General features: G+C 48.5%; 1 protein-coding gene across 1 annotated transcript; it reads right to left on the bottom strand.

The window, feature by feature from the left end:
• Nucleotides 1-2332: 2332 nt before the first annotated feature.
• On the bottom strand, nt 2333-8340 carry LOC123127279 (respiratory burst oxidase homolog protein E). The gene is made up of 13 exons (XM_044546923.1): nt 7519-8340; nt 7276-7435; nt 7114-7162; nt 6796-6909; nt 5852-6721; nt 4770-4865; nt 4071-4186; nt 3814-3984; nt 3550-3709; nt 3281-3466; nt 3051-3179; nt 2815-2893; nt 2333-2680 (listed from the first exon to the last, which is right to left on the bottom strand). The coding sequence occupies exons 1-13, from the start codon at nt 8147-8149 to the stop codon at nt 2571-2573; spliced, it is 2871 nt and encodes a 956-aa protein (XP_044402858.1). The 5' UTR covers nt 8150-8340; the 3' UTR covers nt 2333-2570.
• Nucleotides 8341-12398: the final 4058 nt, after the last annotated feature.

Here is a 12398-nt window from a genome sequence, read left to right on the forward strand (position 1 = left end):
TCCACCAACCAAAGCGCATTCATTGTCGGTTGTAGCATCCACAACAACTTTTGCTCGTGCAACAAACGACGCTCCTATTCCACAACCTCAAAGTTCACCGCATGCTTCTCAAGCTTGACATCACCAGGGCATTCGACCCAATTGCTTGGCCATTCTTGTTAGAGCTGTTGCGGCATCTTGGCTTCGGACAGCGGTGGATGGAGTGGATCTCCATTCTCCTCTCACCGGCTCCATGCATGTGTTCATTAATGGGGGTTCCTGGACCACCCATTATGCACCCATGTGGCCTTTGGCAGGGAACCCCCCTCTCTCCGATGATCTTCACCCTCGTCGTCAATGTCCTCAACTCGCTCATTTAGACGACAGTTCAACGAGGTCTGCTCCAACGGCCGACCCCTCGACATGTGGCCTCTAGCATATGGTTGTATGCCGGCGATGTTGTCATCTTTTTGCCACCCAGATGAGCATGACATCACCACCATCAGGGCTCTGCTCTGGATCTTTGGATCCGCGTCCGGTCTTCACACAAATCTAGCTAAGTGCTCCGCAACTCCGGTCAGTTGTTCCAAGGAACACATCTCCTTGCTCGCTCGTGAGATGACATGCTCCGTGACCAGTTCCCGATGAAGTATATCGGCTTCCCCCTCTCGGCCTCTCCATCCGGGAGGTGGCCTTTTTGGACCTTCTTCCGCTTATCAAGCATTCAACAACAACAAAGGGAAAAGTAAATAGGGTGAGTTCTTCTCCAAATCCAAGAGGAATTGATAGATAGTCTCCCCAAATCTCTAACAGAGATGGTGATCTTGAAACCAAGTTGGATCTTCTCCGAAGGAGACCTTGATCTCCAATGGAGTGGTAGATGAGCAAAGCCCTCCCAAAAATAGTCTAAACTTCACTAACCTAAGATCTGGAGCGGAGTATGGCTTATATAGTCTAGCCACCAAGGGCTAAGTGAGTGAGGAAAGTTACATGGGCTCGTGGTCTCTCTCACTATGCGCAGGCAAGCCCAAAGTTCTAGGATTGCTCAAAAGTTCTGGGCGACGGATGTTCCAGGGCTGGTTCCGTGGTGGTTTCAGGTTATTCAGAGAGTTTGCACGTGCTGGAGTAGTCAGAGCCAGAAGTTCTGGGGCTGGCTGAAAGTTTGGGGGGGGGGATGGGGAGTTTCGGGGAGGTTCCAGGCTGTTCAGAGAGTTTGCATGGTCAGGCGGCCGCATTGGCCCAGAAGTTGTGGGGGTGGAGCCTGGAAATTCCGGGGTCTTCACAAACCTTCTCCTTTGTGCATTCCGGCATCTCCTCGTCCCCTTCTTCTCTTAGAGAGTTTTTACAGTACCCTGGTACTCCCTAGGGAGAGGAGGGAGTGCCGGATAAATCCAACCATCCATCTACAAGGGTATTTTAGAACTTTTGTCTTATTCTTTTGACTTTTATTCCAACTGAATCAACCGCATCAGCCCGCAGCGATCGCACTATTTGTTCCCCATCGTGGTAGCGGCTGGAGACTTCGTCTTGTAGCCATCCGTGAATTTCTGTTAATTGCAGATTAATTGAACTATGGCGTCGTAGGAGGACTGCACTCCTCCTCACACATCCATGATGCGCCAGTATCCCACAGCGGAGTCATCCCCCGACCAATTCGCGTAGGCGCAACTACCAGCGGTGGCCATTGATATACACATCATGGGTGCATAACCTGGATTGTGAACTGATGTGGCCTAATCCTAATCCCCTCAGTGGTGATGACCCTGTGATCATCATGCCCCGCCACACATGATCATCATCTCGATTTTGAGATTTTTCTTTTTGCGAATGATATTGATTTGGGATTAGGGTTCATGACAAATTTTTGTTTGAAGTCTGCGTTCACACCCTTACAAGCAAGTTCATACTAAATTGGAATCTCATTCTATTTAGTATTTTTGTAATAAATTGATATATGATTGAGAAACAAATAAATCACCCATGATTACGGTATTACCCCTAACATCAAGGTACTCCATATTTTTTTGAGATAGTACTCCCCATGATCTTTATTGGAGTACCATGTAAGATTAGCTGTCAGATTAAGATGGGTGGATGGCTCACATTCATTTAGGGGTACCGTAAAAGAGCTCCCTAATTAAGGGGACATAAACACAATAAGCACATATCCGACTTCTGCACAGTTAGGATGCACACAATTAACAGTAACACACAAACACACACTATTACACCGGTAAAGAGCAAAGCCATACAAGACCAACGCTATGCCTTGGTAGAGGGTACAAATAAAAAAAAGCAATGATGATCCAAGCCAAGCATCTGCTGACCCAAGGAAGATGGTGCCCTCAGTCTCTTGTATGCTTAACATTTGATATATTTTTACAGGTAGCTATAAACTATATGTGCATATCAAACATAATAGTATTCCCTCTCATATTGTTAATAAAAATGCTTCTAAGTGCCTTCTACTTTATACTATGTACATTTACAAATGGCGAAGAGGGCAAGTTTTCTTCCAAAAAAAATTGAATTTTTGTAATCAATAGTTGTTACTATGGTCATCAGATGTGTGTGTATTCTATTCTATTCTATTAGAAATACTCCTTATGGAAATGGAAGCGAGTCGTCGTCTTGCGGCTCATCTCAAGTGATAGTTTCTTCAGCTCCTTAGCTAGTGTGGGCTTGCCACAGTAAAAGACCCCTGCATGCATGCACGAATAACTTCAGTGATCAAAATGATGCAATTGATAAAAGCTCAACGCTGGGTACTTTTAGATGCCTATTTGTTCATCCCTAGAGGGGAAAAAATACCAACAAATTGGAGAAGAACATTACCAACTGTCGAACCGGGGTGCTTGGCGGAGATTCTTGTGAACTCTTCCCTCCAGTTAGGTCTTGCAAAATGTGTCCTGACCTGTCATGATCACAGAACACATTTTCAGTTTCTGTCAACCTCAACAGACTTTCCACTTCTTTGGCTGAGCCCTGATTTTTGTTTAATTTTGGTAATGAGTTTTTTTTCAATACGCATACATAAATTTATCATATACTATATGTGTGAAGTGTTTTACCCTGGTGCCTGATACTATGTCTATACCATTCTTGGCATGGTTGAGGGCTTGAACCATTGAGAGCAGAGTCGTCCTTGCGTCGCGCTCCTCGTACACGCTTGTGAGATAGTTGTGCAGCTCTATGACACCCTGGGTCGCCACCATGAGAACAACATCAAGCATCATCCTCAGTAACCAACATTGCAAGATGAACAGCGGCACATGCAGAAGGAAGGATGAGAGACTATCACCTTCTTGTCCATTTCAGCAACCTCATCCATCACGCTCTTGAACCACTCGAACGATCCGGGCTCCCTCGTAACCCAGTAGAAGTGCGCGCGGCTTGTCCGGTACGCTCTCCTCTTGTTGCTGCTCGCCGTTGACACGCTGAAGGTGTTGCTGCTGTCCTCTGACCTGCTGGTCTCCATTGATAGGTCCTAAAAATATACAAAAGGATTAGGTTTAGGGTTTAGGCGGGTCATCGGCACTGAACGATGTTGTTGGGCTCATCAGACCGTACCATCAGCTCATCAGCCAGCTTAATGTTGTTGAGCAGATCCCTTAGAATGCTTATGAAAGGCGTCGCGCCGATCCCGAGGCCGACGAGAAGCAAGACGTCGTAGTTCCTGAAATCCTGCGCCGGAGCACCATAGGGGCCGTCGACAAGCAACCTCGGAGGGCTGCAGCAGAGACGAGACATCGTTCAGTGACCCTTCAGGTAGTCAAAGAAGGAACTGACAGTGGATCAGGCATGACATTGACAAGGAGATGCAGTATTAATAACCTCTTCTGTTCTGGCATGCCTAGCTCGCCAAATGAAGCTCTGCTGGGCAGGCATGGCGAGAAGTAGTTCTCCACGAAGATGTGCTTGAGCTCTTGTGTCCAGTCCCCCCTGGTCTGGATATGAACACTGATGTAGTCGTCTCCAGGGGCTGAAGTGATGGAAAAGGGGTGCCTGAACAATGGGGATTAGCTCAATACAGTAGTACAATCCGAGACCAATGTTGTCTGTTGACAGAATGAGTAGAGTAGGTGACAAACCATTCAAACGGAGAAATTGTTGGGCACTGAAGGAAAACATATTGTCCACTTCTGTATCTGAATCCGCAGGGCTTTGACATCGTTATGGTCAGCACATTTCCTGGTAGAAGGCACACCTGAGGGCACCATCAAATTAAGTAAGAACATGAGGATGTGTTCGCCTAGTTTCATTACTTCACGCTGGTAAGGAAAAGTTAACAATGTACGCCATTCTTGGATGTTTATCCTTATTTTCTTTCTCGGCCAGTTACTCAGTTTCTGCCTATAAATGGTGAAGAAGTTGATTTGATCTGAAGTGATTTCAAATGTTCAATATGGACCTACCCCCATGACCTTGAATAAATGTTGAAAGCCACATAAATATCCAACAATACGGACCTACCCCCATGACCTTATCCTACCACTCCCATCCACATGACAATATCCTGATTTATATAAAAATAGTAATTATAGAAATTCCAAAACAATAATCCTGAAAGAAAAAAACATTTCATAGCTAGTTCGTATCATTCTTAGTGCTTCCGTTTGATTTGGCATGGCAGGGCAGAAATGGATCACAAGACCTAATCAGCGCACTTTGGATAATGCAAATTATGCTCTTTCTATTTATTCTTTATTTTATCTACGCGGAGTTCTGATTAATATTAATGTTTGGCGTTCAGACACTGAACTTTGGTTTCAGATTCCCGGTTACCTTACCTTGAGGATCTTGGCCGCGTAGGCCTTGGAACGCAGCGCCCGCAGCGTTCGTTCGCCGACGTGAAGCGCGAACGGCACGGCTATGTACATCCACGTCTGCAGTTCACCACAAAGATCACAATGTTAGCACCGGATAAATCACTTGACAGGCAGGTCCAAGTGTAGAAGATCACAGTTCTACTGTATGTATCAGAGGTCCATTGTATCTGAGATAAGCAGCATGGTGAGTGCTGATGGTACGGTGGTGGAGCACACGCGATTGAATTCTGGTTGATTCGTCTCGTCATCATCGGCGCACGGGCACAGGAGCAGGACGAGACAGCGGCGTGATGGCGTCTGCCCGTGCCCGATGCGAACGTGCGTTAATGGCATGCGGATATGCTTGAGGGTTCCTGACAAAAACGCGCCACCAACCCGACATGGTGTCGCCCGTGTGCAGCGGCAGGGCGATCCTGTCGCGGTCGCCCGTACCGCGCCAAGCACGGGATTCTGTGAGTAGGGACTAGGGAGCCTCACGTACGCGTCGTGTGCAGTGCGCATGATGTCTAATCACTTCACAAACAACTCGTTTACGTATACATATTCTGCATAACTCACTGCTCTACCTATATTGGATGGACATGGTTCTATTTTTTATAAGTGGACATTAATGTTCTCAGCTGTACCATATGCACGATGCAACTGCATTCTTCTTTATAGATTAGATTATTAAGTATATGTGTGTATCCAAAGCACGTAAAGGAAATAAGTTGCCGGTGCGGGTGGCTTGGATCTCAAGAATATCATGGGCGAAACGTTTGAACTACATTGTCTTTCCTTTTCCGTGGTGCCCGGTGCCCATCAGCTTAACAGCCAAGACGACGACCCTAGTGCCCGTGCAATCGCGGTGCTTTTCTTTTGGAAGGCCCAAATCAGACAGGTGTTAGCGTCATGAAATAAAATTAGGTAAAATAAGTACACGCCGCAGTCACTAACCAACAACTAAAAACAGACCGCGGCATGCAGTAACAATGCAGTGAAGATAAACAAAAAGTGTACAGAAAGGTGAAGGAACTAGTGGTGGTAAGTACGTAATTACGTACCGTCCTCTGGTACCACTTGGTGACGAGGAAGATGAACCAGCCGTGCACGAGCAGCAGGAGGTAGACGACGACGAGCAGGTGGTGGGAGTACCAGAATGCGTTGAACCCGGCGAGGTGGCCCAGCGGTGACGGCAGCCTGGTCCGGGTGGGCGCCCTCCGCAGCGGCCGGGCCGCCAGGGTGAAGGACACGGCCATCAGCACCACCATCACCACCCCGGTGACCCCCACCACGCCGGACAGCAGGCTCCTGTACGTCGGCCTCTCCTCCCCGAAGAAGCCGGCCAGCGGCCGGTACTCCCCCGGGCTCGACGCGATCAGCCGCGGGAAGTCGCACGCCAGATGGTTCCCCGCGTGCAGGCAGATCCCCGCCGCGATCGCCATGGCTATCACCTTGTGGAAGGCGATGCAGTCGTCCAAGGGCACGAGGAAGCGCGCCCAGGAGGAGCGGAGCCGCGTGAGCGTGATGCGGCAGACGGGGAGGAGCACCAGCGCCATGTTGAGCTTGAGCGTCTCGGCGGCGCCCTTGGCCGTCGGCAGGCAGTACCCCATCACCTCGAACGCGACGGACCGGCGGTACTGCGCGAACCTCCACGCGAACAGCGCCGCCATCGCCGCAACCCACAGCGCGAGCACCCACGCGCGCCGCCAGTTCTCCTCCGCCGCCACGCGCGCCCTCCCCGCCGCGCGCCGCGGGTTCCACCGCCGCCACCCGCCCCGTCCTGGCGCCGCCGTCGTCGCCGGCTTTTCCTGCGCGCCTCCGTCGGCGATGTCCTGGCTCCACTGCGCCGCGCTGCCGCTGCCGCTGCTGAGCGGCCGGCTGTAGCTCATGTAGGCGTCGCGCTGCAGGAGCAGCGCCTCCAGCTGCCACAGCTGCATGCGCCCACGTGCCATGTCAAATACAATACCTAGAAAATAGTGCTACCGTGTTTGTACGGGTGCGGTACCTCTATGTAGCCGAGGCCCTCCGGGTCGAGCTCTTCCATGATGAGCAGCGCGTACTCCTCGGCCTGCTCCTTGAGCTTGGAGAGCTTGTTCGCCGACGCGCTCAGGACGATCAGCTGCCGGAATCAAGCAGTGATTAACAAATGGTAATCAAATCTCATTACTGGGCAACCAAGCAGTAATATGTCGGCAGTAACAAAGCATGAGGCATCAGCAGTTCAGCACGATGGAATCTTCCAAACTTGTTACCGTTCGGTGGTTTAAACTACTAGTGGTACAGTAATAAGGAGCAGATTCGTTTTAGTGGATCAAGGCGGCACCTCCTGCACCTCCTCCCTCGTGATCCTCCCGTCGACGTTGGTGTCCACCCTGAAAGAAATTTGTTTTGGCAATGGCAGCAGGAAATGCGTGAGCCACCGGCGCGGGTCGGAGCGAGCAGGGGAACGACGTGATCGTTAGGTGGCCGGCTGGGCCGTACGTACATGTCGAAGAAGATCTGCAGCCGCGCGTCGAAGCTCTGGTCGGAGATTTGGAGCCAGAAGTCGTGGAGCTCCTCCTTGGTCACCCGCTGGAGGTTCTGCCGCCGCCGCCGCGCCAGCGCGTCGAAGATGCCCACCGCGAACTCCTTCGAGTCCACCATCCCTGAAACCGACCGTCAATGGTTCATCACCGGTGCCGACTCGCGATCATGCCGTGAACCGAAGTGGCATGCATGCACGGCGTACCGATGCAGTCGCCGAAGTCGTCGCGGGCGAGGAGGCCGTCGCGGGAGAGGGCGTCGAAGCGCTCCTCGACGGCGCCCCAGAGCGCGGTGGCCTCGGCGGAGCCCGTGGCGTGGCTGATGAACCGGAGGCCCTTCAGCGCGCGCCTCGCGCCGGACAGCGAGCGGTCCAGCCTGGCCTGCACGCGGCGCCGCTCTCGGGACGCCATCGCCGCCTCCCGCGGCTGCTCGGGCGCCGCCGCCGGCGACCGCAGCCACGCGAACGTCCTGCGTATCTTGGACGAGGTCGACGAGCTCCGGCTCAGGTTGCGCCCGCTCCCCGGCGTGTGCGCCCCGGCCCCGGCCAGCGCTGAGGGCCCCGCGGTAGGCGTCACGCTGCGCACCACCATGGACTCCTCGTCCAGCTCCAGCATGACCTCCACGAGGTCGCTCTGGTCCGCGAGAAACGCCGGCAGCATTCCGACGCCGCTGCCGGCACCGCCCGCGGCCGACGTCGACGCGAGGAGCTCGTCGCTGTGCGACGTGATGAACGACTCGTTGTCGGACGCGTCGGTGTGGTCGTCGCCGATGTAATCCGCGATGCGCCGGAGCCCGGCACGGCGGCCGCTGCCCAGCCCTCGCGACGGCGTCCACATGATGGGCCGCCGGTCTCCCAACTCCTCACCTGTCCCGCCCCTACCGCTGCTATCTTCTCCGTCCACGAAACATACCCCTGGTTCACCTGTGGGCTGGAGCCGTTGCTCTGCTCTGCTTCACCTTGGTACTAGGAGTAGTAGTTTATTTTACCTGGCGTGGTTGCGCCTCGTCGCAAGTGAAGCTGAGGTGAGTTCGACGTAGGTATATGCTCGAAAAAGTTTTTTTTTACCGGTGGCGGGAGGTACCGCCGGTGGAGCATCCACGGTTAATCGTTGCTTTGAGATTGATCTGGCAGGAGACCCATCATGCTTTATTTTTGTCTTCTATAGCAATACAAATCTTATACAAATAGATATACTTCAGTGGACGAGGGCCATAACAGCACCTTTTGTCATGTCAGGGTGAGAGCAAAGAGGTGCACCACGGCTGCATGCAGACACTAAAATGCACTTTGTTTTCCATGTGACATTTTAAAAGGTTGATAACTTTTGAACTAAATATCCAATTTTTAAACTTTTATATTTTTGAATTCAGGGCGACAAGACCTTCAAAACAAGATCAATCTTGGATACTCTTTGGCTAGTTTGAATTTAACCGTTTCACTCATTCAGAAAATGCATTTCAGTCTGTTTCACATTTCACTAGTTTCAGAAAACCTTTCAGTCAGTTTTACATTTCACTAAATTCCGAAAACACATTACACCCATTTACAAAAGATAGATTTCACTCATTTTAGAAATCACATTTCACTATATTTAACATATTTCACATCGAAATATGTGTCATGTGTATGGAAAACAAATTCCACTCATCTAAATAAAATAATTTCACTCGGTTGAGAAAACATACTTCACCCAATTGAGAAAACATATTTCAAAATTGATTTCACTCAATGAAAAACACTAATTTCAATTATTTCAAAAAATCTATTTTACTAGTTTCAGAAATCCTTTCAGTCAGTTTCATATTTCACTAGATTCAGAAAACACATTACACCCGTTTACAAAAGTTAGATTTCACTCATTTTAGAAATCACATTTCACTATATTTAAAGTATTTCACACCGAAATATGTGTCATCCATATGGAAAACAAATTCCACTCAGCTAAAGAAAATAATTTCACACGGTTGAGAAAACATACTTCACACAGTTGAGAAAACATATTTCAAAATTGATTTCACTCAATGAAAAAAACTAATTCCAGTTATTTCAAAAAACATATTTTGCTTGTTTCAGAACCTGATTTTAGTCATTTGAAATGGTAAAATTAAAATATGTTTGAAATGCATCCAAATTTGGCCTTATTCTAAAGCTCTTGGCTTCATGAATTCAATTGTTTTAAATAACAGTATGGTTTAAAAGATAGAAATGATTGAAAATACTAATGAGAAAATAAAAGGAAAGGATTTGTACCATAGCACCACATGCAATGTCAGGATAGTCTCTCTCTCTCACTAGTACACGTCGGTGCTATACAAATGGTTTTAAACCCCTTTTCGCGACGGCATTTGGAACCGTCGCCTAGTGAGTGACGGCGATAGGGGGGTCATTCCCACACGACCCAGAAACCGTCGGGGATATGCCCTTCTGGCACACATGCTCGGCAAAATAAGGTCGTGTGCGACCGGCGAGTGCTCAAATACGGAAATACGTATAGTAGAGCTAAAAAATTACAATTATGCAGGTGAAATTGTTTCCGGTCGCAAGTACATCCCACACAGTCAGTCCCTGCTAAACGTTTCCGTTCGTATGTACGTCCCACACAATCACTCCAAGAAAAACATTTCCGTTCATAGGTACATCACACACAATTTTTCCCATTAAATCGTTTGTGATAGCGTTGCTATTGCACATGATATTAACAAATTTATCGTTTGCGTTATTGAATGCATCGCACACGGTGCGTAGAAGAAACTGTGTGGCAAAGGCTATCCATCACACACAGTTTTTATGTAGTAAACATTTGCGCAAGGTGGCCTAACACAAATAGTTTTCAAGAGGATGTCATGTGTGCAGTGGAGATTGATCGCACACGTAATGGATCCTAGAAACGTTCCTGATCTCCACGTCTATCGGAGACGTTTCGCTTTCGCAAACCGTGTGCAGTGTAATCCCTAATTTAAAAATCACATTTTTTGAATTTGTAAGTAGGCAATCACTTATTTCATATCCAATCATGTTTATTACAAATATAGGTTCAATCACGAATGCATAATTCGATGCACAAGTACATATACTGGAAAACTACAGAAGCACTAAGTAAAGAATGATGAACCACAATTGTACTCACTACTGCAGGATGATGCTAATGCAACACTACGATCAGAGACCCTTCGATGGAACTGTGTGCGATGCAATAATCGCAAACGGTGGTGCAAAAAATCATCAAAAAGGTGCAAAATGTTTGTGATGACGGATGCATCAAACATGGTTTGGATTTTAGTTGCATGTGCGGTGCAGGGCATACATTTCAGTTCAATTAACTGCTTGCGATAGGGAGGAAGAAAAGAAAGGGGCAGCCAGATGAAGGTTTGTGCGATATACAACATATGGTTCACTCGGATGAACTGTTTGTGATTAGGCAACAAAAAAAAATGGACAACCAGATGAAGGTGTGTGTGATGTACATAATACAGTTCGCTCGGATGAACTGTTTGTGATTAGGCAACACAAAAGAAACGGGCAACCAGATGAAGGTGTGTGTGATGTACAGCATACGGTTCACTCGGATGAACTGCTTGTGATTAGGCAACACAAAAGAAATGGTCAGTCATATGAAGGTGTGTGTGATGTACAACATACGGTTCACTCGGATGAACTGTTTGTGATTAGGCAACACAAAAGAAACGGTCAGCCAGATCAAGGTATGTGTGATATACGGCATGCGGTTCACTCGGCCTTGTCGTTAGTGTGTGACCTCTGTGGCAACCATTCGCTCCCCACTAGCTCTTCTTGTATCGTGGCAACCGTCCACCGCCTCTTCGCCTTTCCCTCTTGATTTGAACTATTGTCGCACGCTCTTCCTCCCTTCATTTGTCTTCACCCTTCCTTCTGCCATTGTTCGATCATCTTCTCCATGGAGGGACAGGCCGGAAACGACCCCATTATTCTTGCCCCGATCTGAAAGATGACGTGGTGGGGGAACTCATTGATCGATGAGACGTCATCATCTCGGCTAGCATGGCAGGTTCGTTCAAGACCATTCTCGACTCAACTAATAACATCATTACAAGCAACCGAAGGGTCCAGGAGCGGTTTGATCTCCCCTATCTTCTTCGTCGTGACCCTGCTGACTAGCACGGGGACAACGGAAGCCTCGCCTTGTGCAAGTTGATGCCGCTTGATAATGATATGTGTGATATTAAGATCCCATCACTTGAGGGCAAGGCTTGGGCAGGCGCAAATGGAGATTGGGTAGTTTATGTTGGGTACAACTGCGAGTGGGAACTTGTGAATGTGTACACTCGTCACCGGGTTCCACTTCCAAAAAGCTCAAACTGCCCAGAAATTTGAGTACACCGGTATTCTACGTGAGTTCAAATATGATCCTGGTGACTATCATCTACGGAAGATAGCAATTTGTCGAGTTCCCAAACGCTCTTGGGATTACACGAACTATGAAGTTGTTGCTATCTTCGACAAGCTTGTTGCCATCCTTACTTCCACGCCTCGATGGATATTGCTCAAAAATCAATTTCTGTACACGGATGAGTACTGTGATGCAATTCAATACGAGGGTGTTGTGTTTGCTGCCACCACTGGTGGCACTGTTTTTGCATGAAATCCTGATGCTTTCGGTACGTTTGTCTTCCACCGTAATTATAATTGTTTCATCCACATGCATGCGGGTTAGCTAGTTTCCCTTTACTAATTAACCTTCTTGTGTTTCCAAGGTCCTATGAACATTCCACCACCTATACTTGAAAATTTTTATAACCAAGGGGGAGATGACGATGCTGATGATCACGAGCATGAGGACAAGTAGGACCCATATACTCAGTGGCGCCTAGCAACTTATTCCGATGGATCGCCTCTTCTTCTCTATATACAAGGCACTGCTGATGTTACTAAGGAAGCAGGTGTTGTCTCGCATGGTTGCACTCTCCGGACCTATTCTAACATCCGTTGCAGGGTATTCGGGATGGATACTAGTGTACTAGCGCCAACACCTTCTCCCTGGTTCAGTATTGGAAGTCTTGGAGGAAACTCGCTCTTCCTTATACAAAACTATCCAATGATGGTGGAAG

Source organism: Triticum aestivum, chromosome 6A, assembly GCF_018294505.1.
Source record: "Triticum aestivum cultivar Chinese Spring chromosome 6A, IWGSC CS RefSeq v2.1, whole genome shotgun sequence".
Lineage (NCBI taxonomy): Eukaryota > Viridiplantae > Streptophyta > Magnoliopsida > Poales > Poaceae > Triticum > Triticum aestivum.